Here is a 12908-nt window from a genome sequence, read left to right on the forward strand (position 1 = left end):
CTTATCAAATTGTAAAAAAAATATTTACGTCTAGAATGTCAAACATATATCATTAGATTCATCGCAAGATATAGTTTCGTATTTTATATATTTGGTATTGTAATATAAATAGTTTTCTCTATAAACTTAGTCAAAGTTTGTAAAGTTTGACTTTTTAAAAATCTATACGCATTAGGTCATGAAACGGGGGGAGTAGTATCTCTGTCTGTCTATCAATTCAAAAAAATAAAACAGGTGGGACTTGAGTCTTATATAATTTGGGAAAGAGGAAGTACAGTACATAGTAGGAGTATATATATAAGCAGCAAGGTGTCTTGAAGAGCGCACGGTCTATCAAGGTCGAGAAAACATGGAGGTGAAGAAGCCTCACGCGGTGATCGTGCCGTTGCCGACGCAGGGGCACGTCACGCCCATGCTGAAGCTGGCCAAGCTTCTTCACTGCAAGGGCTTCCACATCACCTTCGTCAACACCGAGTACAACCACCGGCGCCTGGTCCGCTCCCGCGGCCCCGCAGCGGTGGAGGGCCTCCCGGACTTCCGCTTCGCCACCATCCCCGACGGCCTGCCACCCTCGGACGCGGATGCCACGCAGGACATACCCTCCGTGTGCTACTCCACGATGACCACCTGCCTTCCTCCCTTGAAGAGGCTGCTCGGGGAGCTCAACAGGGGTGGGCCGCCGGTGACGTGCGTGGTGGCGGACAACGTGATGAGCTTCAGCGTGGACGCGGCGGCGGAGATCGGGGTGCCGTGCGTGCTCTTCTGGACCGCCAGCGCCTGCGGCTACATGGGCTACCGCAACTTCCGGTTCCTCATGAAAGAGGGCATCGCTCCCCTCAAAGGTACGTAGAGCGCACCTCTCCTGCACTCGTGGAGCAGTATATACGTACGTAGTAACTACTGATATATGCTAGTCGTGGTGGTCGTGGTCGTGGAGCAGATGAAGCGCAGCTGAGCAACGGGTACCTGGACACGCCGGTGGCGCAGGCTCCAGGGATGAGCCGGCACATGCGCCTCCGGGACTTCCCCTCCTTCATCTGCACCACCGACCGCGACGACGTCATGCTCAACTTCCTGCTGCACCACTCGGAGCAGGCGGGCCGCGCGGCCGCCGTCATCGTCAACACCCTGGACGAGCTGGAGCAGCCGGCGCTGGACGCCATGCGCGCCATGCTCCCGCGGGTCTACACCATTGGCCCGCTCAACCTCCTCGCGGACAAGGGCGAAGCCGGCCCGCTCGCCGGGATACGCGCCAGCCTCTGGAGGGAGGACCGCTCCTGCCTCGAGTGGCTCGACGGCAGGGAGCCCCGGTCGGTGGTGTACGTCAACTTCGGGAGCATCACCACCATGTCCGGCGAGGAGCTGGTGGAGTTCGCGTGGGGCCTGGCCAACTGCGGCCACCCCTTCCTGTGGATCGTGAGGAATGACCTGCTGGCCAAGGGCGCCGCCGTGCGGCTGCCGCCCGAGTTCCTGGAGGCCACCAAGGGGAGGTGCCTCCTGGCGAGCTGGTGCGAGCAGGAGGCGGTGTTGCGGCACCAGGCCGTCGGCGTCTTCCTCACCCACAGCGGGTGGAACTCAGCCCTGGTGTCCATCAGCGCCGGGGTGCCCATGCTCTGCTGGCCCTTCTTCGCCGAGCAGCAGACCAACGCCCGCTACGCGTGTGTCGAGTGGGGCGTCGGGATGGAGATCGGCGACGACGTGCGCCGGGACGAGGTGGAGGCCAGGATAAGGGAGGTGATGGGAGGCGAGGGAGCTGCTGGGAGGGAGATGAAGCGCAGGGCGGCCGAGTGGGAGGAGATGTGTGTCCGTGCAACCGCGCAGCCGGGTGGCAGGTCCGTGGCCAACCTTGAGAGCCTCATCAAGGATGTGTTGCTCGCCGCATGGGCAACAAACTAAAACACTTTGATTCACGAGTAGTATCCAAGTGTTTGTTCCGCTTTGTCTTCAGAATAAATAACCATGTTTGAATTTTAGTTGATCCAGAATTAATGCGCTTTCCAATGTCTGTCATCCATATTTTTAATTAATATAAAATTTCCAGTTTAATCTATTTTTGGACCATATATATAGCTTGCTTCTGCATGCATGAATGAATGTACTACGTATCGTACGTACGTAAAGCAATACTCTGACCTCCATAATCGCCTCTAGGCAGCTCCCCTCTAACCGGTCCTACGCCTTTGGCTTGGAATTTCCCAGCTTTTCCAGCTCTGCTGCCGAAAAGAGAAAAGAGATTGGTCTTAATGTCGGCGTTGGTTTTTCGAACGACAAACAAGAACATTCCTTCACGATCTTCCATGACAAAATGCTAGTTGCCTTGTAACACATACGCTGAAGCGTCTGTCCCATCGACATTACAAAGACAGAAAGACAAAAAGACAGAAAGAGCAACCCAACATTCTCTTATAACCAAACATCACAAAGACAGAAAGGAGTATCCCGAACGTAAGGCCAATGGCTAGCATACTTTGCTCAACACTCACTATATTCAGCTAAAGATGGATGCATATTATATTATACTATATTATATTATATCTTGCCTTGTTAGAGCGAAACTTTGAACCCAACAAAAGCAAGTGCCCCAAGGACTGCAATGGTCACCTCCTGGCAGTTGCGGAGCTAGCGAATTTCCAAAGCCTGGGCACGTCATAAGCTAAAGTTTGCTTTGGTCTAATAAACACCACGAGTATCATATTTGGATAAATTAACCTCATGTGTAATATATACACTACAGTTTCACATATCATAGAAGTAAATAAACACATCAGACACAATAATACCAAATAAGTCCCTAAGACCTTGCGATGTTTATACGAGAAAAGTCCAATCTCCAATGTTTAGGTTCATGTTCATGTTCATTCTGTGGATGCAGGCTTTGCCGTGATTCCACTTGTGAATTCTTCTAGTTAACCAAAAAAACTGCTCAATTCTATAGAATTTAAACAATTATAATTCGAATCTGGTACTACAATCTATGTTGAACTGCACAATCTGTCATAAATTATATATAACAACTCACCAGAGCAGGAGTGTAATTCTCGCGGGGGAGTCGTTGCTTTGGCCCACGCGCATGTGCTCTCGATCACGACTGTCAGCGGCCGGAGTCGAGGTCCCGCCGCTCGCAATATGGGCCTGTTTGGATAGTGACCTCGGACCGTGCCTGGAAAGTATTAAATACTACAAGAGCATTAAATAGTCTGCTAAAGTACCTGCAACAACGGCTGGTAAGTGCATGGTTTGACGCCAGGCAGCTTTCCTTCGACCCAGGCTACCAATTTCGGACGCTAAGCAAGATGCCTGGGTAAACAGCCAGGCTAATCTATGTGATGGGGTAAACACACCTGGCCTATCGTCGGCTCTCCGCACTCGGTCGGCGGCCAATACACCTTCGAGATCGAGGGGTGGCGAGGCAGTGTGCGTGCCGCCGAGCATCAGCTCCATTCCATTTGGCGAATCGCATGTCGCCCATCGCTATGTCTCCCGTTCAGCCAGTTGAGGCTTCTGACTCGCTGATGCGCGCGAGCATATGGGCCGGCCCCGGTTCGTGTGTACTACATTGCCTAGTTTTCTTTCACATTTTATTTCGTTTTTTTATTCCATTTTTTTATTTTGTTTACACTTTCAAGTAGTGTATATATACTTTACATAATATTTAGAAAAATGTTAATTATGCATTTGAAACAATGTTCAACAATTATTTAAAAAATGTTGAACTAGTATTTGAAAAATGCTGAACAAGTATTAGAAAAAAATGTTGAACAAAATTTGATAAAATGTTGATCATGTATATGAAAATGTTGAACAAGTGTTTGAAAAATATTCAATAAGTATTTGAAAAATGTTAAACAAGTATTTCAAAAACTTTTAATCATGTATGCAAGAATGTAGAATGAAAAATAAAAAGAAACAAAGAAAAACCAGAAAAATGTAAACTGAAAAGGAAAAAATAAAAATGGAGAAGAAAAAAGAAAAGAAAAAAATGGATAATAAAAAAAGAAATGAAGAAAGAAAATGTAAAAATGAATGAAAAAGAATGTAAGAAAAAGGAAAAGAAACGAAATAAAACAAAAAAATGAAAAAGATCCTGAAGAAAACCGCTCGAGTAGCATCAAGTACGACGCGCCCCTAGTTCAACTTTGGCAGGGCGGTTAGCGCAGCGCGCGATCTCCTCGAGACAAGGGTTCGACTTCTCCTTTCTCGCATTTCTTTTTATTACGACTATGCGCGCGTGAATGGGCCGGCCTAATACAACAGGAGGGGGGAAAGCTTCAGCGGGAGCTGCCACTTGGATTGCTTAATGCGATAAATAGTCGTCGTGTCACAAGTCCCTCGTCTAACAAGATGGCTTATCGAGTCTGAATTGTGTTTCACAAGCTGGCTTTTGTTATGGCTGCTGCGAGCATAGCCCATAGCCCATGCTGTGGATCGCTTAATGCGATAAACAGTCGCCATGTTGCAGGGACCTCCTATTCAGCGCTGCAAGCGCCAGTTGTCGCTGCTCGTGCTCGCATGCGACGTGCAGCGGGCCGGCCCAGCAACCTGATGGAAGTGCACAACGCAAGGGAAAAAGGTCACATTAATTCGGTAGTAGTGGCGGTCGAACTTCTAAACACAATATGAAAATATAAATGCCACGCACGATTAAACCACTCGACCAAGAACAGTTTGTTGACTGAAGAAGGAAATAGCTCTATTTGACCTCTGTCACTATAAACATTAAACATATAGTACTATTATATATCTGCGATAAATTATTGAATACGAAAATATAAATTTGAAAAGGCATTCATAAAAACCACAGATTGATAGGAATCAAAATTTTGAGAAGGTTTGTACTAATTGAAAAAGTTCACAAAAATGAAAACAGTTTATCGAATTTGAAAAATGTTCACCGAATTTGAAAAAGGTTCACTGAATTTGAAAAAAGTTCACCGATTCTGAAAAAATTTCATCCATGTAAAAAAAAGTTCATCCATATGAATAAAAAAGTTCTTCGAATCTAAATGTTTTTCATCAAATTGAAAAAAAGTGCATCTAATTTGGAAAAAGTTCGTCTAAATTAAAAAAAGTTCATCGATTTTACAGAAAAATTTAATCCATTTGACAAAAGTTCATCAATTTCGTAAAAAGTTCATGGTTTTGACAAAAAGTTCAAAAAAAAGAATTTTTTTTAAAAATAAGTTAATCGATTTTGAAAAAAGTTCATAAATTTTTAAAAAAAGTTCACGAGTTTCGAAAAAATTAGTTCATGGATTTTGAAAAGAAGTTCATCTATTTGAAGAAACAATTATGAATTTGGAAAAAGAAAAGGACAGAGAAAAAGGAAAAAGAGGAATGAAGAAAAGGTCGAAACGTGTATGTTATCACACCTAGTGCGGTCGTCTGGTTGGTTAGAGGTCGATCACTCATAACCGCAATGTGGGGCTCGAATCCTAGCTCACTCAGAATTTTTGCAATTTTCTTTAGAATTTATAGAAAACAGAAGAAAAATGAATATGGGCCGGCCCGCGAGTAGCTGCTGCAGGCGCCGGTTAGCAAACACAGTAGAAACAGCGTCTGCAGCGCTAAATAGGAATTGCCGCGTCGCAAGTCCCTCGTCTAACAAGATGGCTTCCTCAATCGATCGATTCTGAATTGTGTGTCACGAGCTGGCTTTTCTTATGGCGTTGCGAGCATAGCCCATAGCCCATGTTACGAAACATGTGGATGGGCCTATGGCTCTGGTGGTAGCAAGAAAAGCCCAGTAGGCAAGGAAATGCTCAAACTGGCCCAGATAGTGCAGTCCGTTTGTTTCCAATGTTATTTCGCGATCTTCCAACGTATTTCTAACATGGTTAAAGATTCTGGCGGCTTGGATGGCTCGCTGGCGTTCAACTAAACGGCGTGCGACGGGCGTGAAAGTATTAAACACATGTTATTCCAGTGCCCAAAGGCGAAACAAGTCTAGACAGAATTGGGACTTGAGGAGGTTATTTCACGAGCATGTGAGATAGACCATTCAAGAGAAGTTGTGCTTGAACATCTATTGAACCTACCTGCAAATGAAACAGTTGTATTGGGAAAGGAAAGATCGGATCTTATTGTGTCAATTGCATCATGGTATCTATGGTGGGAACGTAGAAAGCTTGTCCATAAAGAGCAGACAACCCGGCCTTCTGAAATTGTTGCATCGGTTCGGGGCCTTGTAGCAAACTTCTTGGCTGCCATTGCCGAAGGTGAAAATCCAGAACAATCTGTGGGTGCAACCGCATGCTGGGACAGTGAAACTCAATATTGATGCGGCATTTGACTCCGACACTTTACAAGGTACAGTTGGTGCAATACTGCGGGATATCTTTGGGAATTTTTTGGCAGCAGGAAATAATGTCGTTGGTGAATGTATGGATGTTTTCATGGCTGAAGACCTTGCGCTTCGGTTCGGCCTTAACTTGGCGCAAAGCTATGGATGTTCAAGACTGGTGATAATGTCTGATAATAGTGATGTGATCCAAGCAATGCAAGATGGTGGCCTTTTTGCTGGACCGGCTGCAGCAGTTATAGATGATTGTTATCATATGTCGCGTGATCTAGTTCAAGCCTGGTTCGAGCATTGTCATCGCGAAAGCAAACTCGGTTGCTCATGAGCTAGCAAGATTCGCTAGGTTCTCTCCCCCTAGTACTTGGTTTGATGAGGCCCCTAGTGCCTTAGCCCCTTTTATTGTAAAAGATACATTGTTATTTACCACTGATTAAATAAAGGGGCTTGGAGAGTTAAAAAAACGGCGCCGTCGAGCCCGGGCACGTGCCCACGGTGCCGGTACGGTAAAATCGCCCCTGTCTCCAGGTCGCAAACGTCTCGGTGTCTTTGAAAAAAAGTGTCAGGAAGCCATCCGGGCCGGTGCTTTTTTTGGAACATCTGAACAAGGGCTTTTCTTACCGCTCTCCCCAAACGGAGCAAGAAGTGAACCAGCATCAACCGCGTCAACTTTGTAGGAACAACATCCAAGACAAGTTCCATGTTCACCACATGCTCTTACCAATACATGTTTTGATAGAAACTCGATGCAAGCCAACCAATCTCTTGTTCATTTTCGGTCATTGTGCCATGAGGGCGTAGAAATTTTGTTTTTTTTTGTTATTATTCCTTTTGTTGCTCCCACATAAATGAAAAAACTTGGTATTTTTTCCTCCCTCCCGCAATAATTGTATGCGCAATCTTTGCCTCCACATAATATCCTCACAGTTGTACAACTCCACCAGCCCATCGATCCACTGTCTTTGCTTCTCCATGTGAGGGCTCAACGCGCATTGGATTGGCTCCCATACGTTCAAGATCACCCTTGAGCTGCGCTATCTCCCTTCGGGCATGGCCAAATGTGACTCTCCACCAACTACTGTGCGACCCCGAGAGTGAAGCCAATAGCAAGGTTGTTGCTTCCCCAATGTGTTGCCAAGCACCATATAACATGGTGGAAAACAGATAGTGTAACTCCATCATCGGTTCGGTCCTGTAGAGCTTCTTTCCTACTATCGGCTGATGCACCTCAATTTGGGCAATCATAGATCGAGTATGTGACTGACCAATGCGTACGGAAGAACATTAACTCGTGCTTTGCGTCTATATCTTAGAAAAACACGGCGTGGAAGATATGGAGATGGTGTTGGTGATAATATAGAACCAGCCATGTTACTTCAATTTCCCCGCCTTCAGAGATTACCACCGAATCAATGCGATTTTGCCTTGGATCAGACTCTTGCCCGTGGATCTTCCGGTACTTTGGAATATAATCGTCGATCTTTTCCTTGGCTTGGCTGCTGGAATATTCCTAGCTCAGCTCCTTTCCCACATGGCCATGTAAGTAAGCATCAAACTCAGTGATCTGCAGACCATCATTTTCTTTCTCCTACAGTAGGAAATATTAAGATTCATAAAGATAGCTCAACACGGAGATGAACATGATGATTCTATTACATACCAAAGGTAACCAGTCAGGCTGAGGTTGCTCCGACGGTCCATCATCAACCGGGAATCGCTTTTCTCGAACTTTGTCGCTACCACACACGATCACACCATCTTCTCGCAGCACGCACGGTCGCACCATTCTAAAAATACACCATATGAAGAAGAATAAATATGTATCATTTAGATTATATTTTTGGAACTCCGTCATTTAGCTTATGTATTGCGGTTCACTCAAAGGAAACTTAATCGTACCAAGTAACCCTTTTCCTACAAGAATTTCTCCCGTTGGCTTCCACTTGCTCACAAATGTTCACACTTTCCCACACTTGCTCTCTCTATTGTTCTCTAGTTTTCGTAGTGTAATTCTTGCAATCTATTTAGTCTCTTTTAGTCTGGTAGTAAAACAAATCTTTGTTATCTTGTTTGTATTTCAATGCACGAATGATAGTATAAGTTTGTTATAGGGCTTAGAGAATAGACGGTTTACATTCAGTTCCTCGTCGGACCAGCACATAGTACTTGTCATTACATGCTAAAACTATCAATTGCACTTGGTGGTTATCATAGAGTTGAGATCAAGATACTAACACAAAATCATAGTTTCGTGGTGGATTACTTCATATTCATCATGGAGGCAGCGGAGAAGTTAATGGAGAGGTCGGAGATGCGACCGAGAGAGTTTTTGGTTGCGGGTCCCGGTCTAATCTTCATTTGGCAGCAGCCTTCCAGGTTTTTTTGTCTCATGTTGCCCAACCTATTTTGCAAAAAAAAAAACTGAGGGGTATATATAGTGAGTTTTAGGTTAAGACAGACTCGTCGCGCAAGGGCAACGCTCAACGTTGATTTAGCGCACTTATTTGCCCCATGTGGTGGCTGGGGGATGGCCGCATTGATTGGACCTATCATCCACTAGATCCACTCCTTGTGTGGTTCTTAATTATTTTCTCCTCTTCATTTATGAAATATAGTTGTGTGAATTTTTTTCCCCAACTAATTTGGATCCAGGAAGATTTTTGAAACCACAAAAAGAGAAAAATGGATGAGTTCATGCCTTCTAGAATTTAATCACGAAATAGTGAGATTTCTTGGAAAATCCCGTAAATCAATTAAACATTGAAGGGAACAGTACAATATTGGGAAATAATGTTGGGGAACGTAGTAATTTTAAAAAATTTCCTACGCACACGCAAGATCATGGTGATGCATAGCAACGAGAGGGGAGAGTGTTGTCCACGTACCCTCGTAGACCGAAAGCGGAAGCGTTAGCACAACGCGGTTGATGTAGTCGTACGTCTTCACGATCCGACCGATCAAGTACCGAACACACGGCACCTCCGAGTTCAGCACACGTTCAGCCTGATGACGTCCCTCGAACTCCGATCCAGCCGAGTGTTGAGGGAGATTTTCGTCAGCACGACGGCGTGGTGACGATGATGATGTTCTACCGACGCAGGGCTTCGCCTAAGCACCGCTACAGTATTATCGAGGTGGACTATGGTGGAGGGGGGCACCGCACACGGCTAAAAGATCAAACGATCAATTGTTGTGTCTCTGGGGTGCCCCCTGCCCCCGTATATAAAGGAGCAAGGGGGGAGGTGCGGCCGGCCAGGGAGGAGGCGCGAGTAGGACTCCTCTCCCTTCCTTGTTGGAATAGGAGAAGGGGGAAAGAGGTGGAGAAGAGGAAGGAAAGGGGGGGCGCCGCCCCCTCTCCTTGTCCTATTCGGACTAGGGGGGAGGGCCGCGCGGCCCTTGCCCTGGCTGCCTCTCCTCATCTCCACTAAGGCCCACTATGGCCCATTAACCCCCGGGGGGTTCCGGTAACCCCTCCGGTACTCCGGTAAAATCCCGATTTCACCCGGAACACTTCCGATATCCAAATATAGGCTTCCGATATATCAATCTTCATGTCTTGACCATTTCGAGACTCCTCGTCATGTCCGCGATCACATCCGGGACTCCGAACAACCTTCGGTACATCAAAACATATAAACTCATAATATAACTGTCATCGAAACGTTAAGCGTGCGGACCCTACGGGTTCGAGGACTATGTAGACATGACCGAGACACGTCTCCGGTCAATAACCAATAGCGGAACCTGGATGCTCATATTGGCTCCCACATATTCTACGAAGATCTTTATCGGTCAGACCGCATAACAACATACATTGTTCCCTTTGTCATCGGTATGTTACTTGCCCGAGATTCGATCGTCGGTATCTCAATACCTAGTTCAATCTCGTTACCGGCAAGTCTCTTTACTCGTTCCGTAATACATCATCCCGCAACTAACTCATTAGTTGCAATGCTTGCAAGGCTTAATTGATGTGCATTACCGAGTCGGCCCAGAGGTACCTCTCCGAAAATCGGAGTGACAAATCCTAATCTCGAAATACGCCAACCCAACAAGTACCTTCGGAGACACATGTAGAGCACCTTTATAATCACCCAGTTACGTTGTGACGTTTGATAGCACACAAAGTGTTCCTCCGGTAAACGGGAGTTGCATAATCTCATAGTCATAGGAACATGTATAAGTCATGAAGAAAGCAATAGCAACATACTAAACGATCGTGTGCTAAGCTAACGGAATGGGTCAAGTCAATCACATCATTCTCCTAATGATATGGTCCCGTTAATCAAATGACAACTCATGTCTATGGCTAGGAAACATAACCATCTTTGATCAACGAGCTAGTCAAGTAGAGGCATACTAGTGACACTCTGTTTGTCTATGTATTCACACATGTATCATCTTTCCGGTTAATACAATTCTAGCATGAATAATAAACATTTATCATGATATAAGGAAATAAATAATAACTTTATTATTGCCTCTAGGGCATATTTCCTTCAGTCTCCCACTTGCACTAGAGTCAATAAGCTAGTTCACATCGCCATGTGATTTAACATCAATAGTTCACATCTTTATGTGGTTAACACCCATAGTTCACATCGATATGTGACTAACACCCAAAGGGTTTACTAGAGTCAGTAATCTAGCTCACATCGCTATGTGATTAACACCCAAAGAGTACTAAGGTGTGATCATGTTTTGCTTGTGAGATTATTTTAGTCAACGGGTCTGTCACATTTAGATCCGTAAGTATTTTGCAAATTTCTATGTCTACAATGCTCTGCACGGAGCTACTCTAGCTAATTGCTCCCACTTTCAATATGTATATAGACCGAGACTTAGAGTCATCTAGATTAGTGTCAAAACATTCATCGACGTAACCCTTTACGACCAACCTTTTGTCACTTCCATAATCGAGAAACATATCCTTATTCCACTAAGGATAATTTTGACCGTTGTCCAGTGATCTACTCCTAGATCACTATTGTACTCCCTTGCCAAACTCAGTGGTAGGGTATGCAATAGATCTGGTACACAGCATGGCATACTTTATAGAACCTATGGCTGAGGCATAGGGAATGACTTTCATTCTCTTTCCATCTTCTGCCGTGGTCAGGCTTTGGGTCTTACTCAATTTCACACCTTGTAACACAGGCAAGAAACTCTTTCTTTGACTATTCCATTTTGAACTACTTCAAAATCTTGTCAAGGTATGTACTCATTGAAAAAACTTATCAAGCGTCTTGATCTATCTCTATAGATCTTGATGCTCAATATGTAAGCAGCTTCACCGAGGTCCTTCTTTGAAAAACTCCTTTATGCTTTGCAGAATAATTCTACATTATTTCCGATCAACAATATGTCATTCACATATACTTATCAGAAATGTTGTAGTGCTCCCACTCACTTTCTTGTAAATACAGGCTTCACCGCAAGTCTGTATAAAACTATATGCTTTGATCAACTTATCAAAGCGTATATTCCAACTCCGAGATGCTTGCACCAGTCCATAGATGGACCACTGGAGCTTGCATATTTTGTTAGCACCTTTAGGATTGACAAAACCTTCTGGTTGCATCATATACAACTCTTCTTTAATAAATCCATTTAAGGATTGCAGTTTTTGTTATCCATTTGCCAAATTTCATAAAATGCGCAATTGCTAACATGATTCGGACAGACTTAAGCATAGATACGAGTGAGAAACTCTCATCGTAGTCAACATCTTGAACTTGTCGAAAATCTTTTGCGACAATTCTAGCTTTGTAGATAGTAACACTACTATCAACGTCCGTCTTCCTCTTGAAGATCCATTTAATCTCAATGGCTCGCCGATCATTGGGCAAGTCAATCAAAGTCCATACTTTGTTCTCATACATGGATCTCATCTCAGATTTCATTGCCTCAAGCCATTTCGCGGAATCTGGGCTCATCATCGCTTCCTCATAGTTCGTAGGTTCGTCATGGTCAAGTAACATGACCTCCAGAACAGGACTACCGTACCACTCTGGTGCGGATCTCACTCTAGTTTACCTACGAGGTTCGGTAGTAACTTGATCTGAAGTTACATGATCATCATCATTAGCTTCCTCACTAATTGGTATAGTAGTCACAGGAACAAATTTCTGTGATGAACTACTTTCCAATAAGGGAGCAGGTACAGTTGCCTCATCAAGTTCTACTTTCCTCCCACTCACTTCTTTCGAGAGAAACTCATTCTCTAGAAATGATCCATTCTTAGCAACGAATGTCTTGCCTTCGGATCTGTGATAGAGGTGTACCCAACTGTCTCCTTTGGGTATCCTGTGAAGACACATTTCTCCGACTTGGGTTTGAGCTTATCAGGATGAAACTTTTTCTTATAAGCATCGCAATCCCAAACTTTAAGAAACGACAACTTTGGTTTCTTGCCAAACCACAGTTCATAAGGTGTCATCTCAACGGATTTAGATGGTGCCCTTTTTAACGTGAATGCAGCTGTCTCTAATGCATAACCCCAAAACGATAGTGGTAGATTGGTAAGAAACATCATAGATCGCACCGTATTTAATAAAGTACGGTTATGACATCCGGACACACCCATTACGCTGTGGTGTTCCAGGTGGCGTGA

At 44.6% G+C, this 12908-nt stretch overlaps 1 protein-coding gene across 1 annotated transcript; it reads left to right on the plus strand.

Annotated features, from left to right (window-relative positions):
* Nucleotides 1-279: 279 nt before the first annotated feature.
* LOC109787605 (7-deoxyloganetin glucosyltransferase-like) lies at nucleotides 280-2041 on the plus strand. The gene is made up of 2 exons (XM_020346141.4): nucleotides 280-842; nucleotides 941-2041. The coding sequence occupies exons 1-2, from the start codon at nucleotides 350-352 to the stop codon at nucleotides 1894-1896; spliced, it is 1449 nt and encodes a 482-aa protein (XP_020201730.1). The 5' UTR covers nucleotides 280-349; the 3' UTR covers nucleotides 1897-2041.
* The last annotated feature ends 10867 nt before the right edge of the window (nucleotides 2042-12908 follow it).

The sequence above is a fragment of the Aegilops tauschii genome, chromosome 4 (genome assembly GCF_002575655.3).
Source record: "Aegilops tauschii subsp. strangulata cultivar AL8/78 chromosome 4, Aet v6.0, whole genome shotgun sequence".
Taxonomy (NCBI): Eukaryota; Viridiplantae; Streptophyta; class Magnoliopsida; order Poales; family Poaceae; genus Aegilops; species Aegilops tauschii.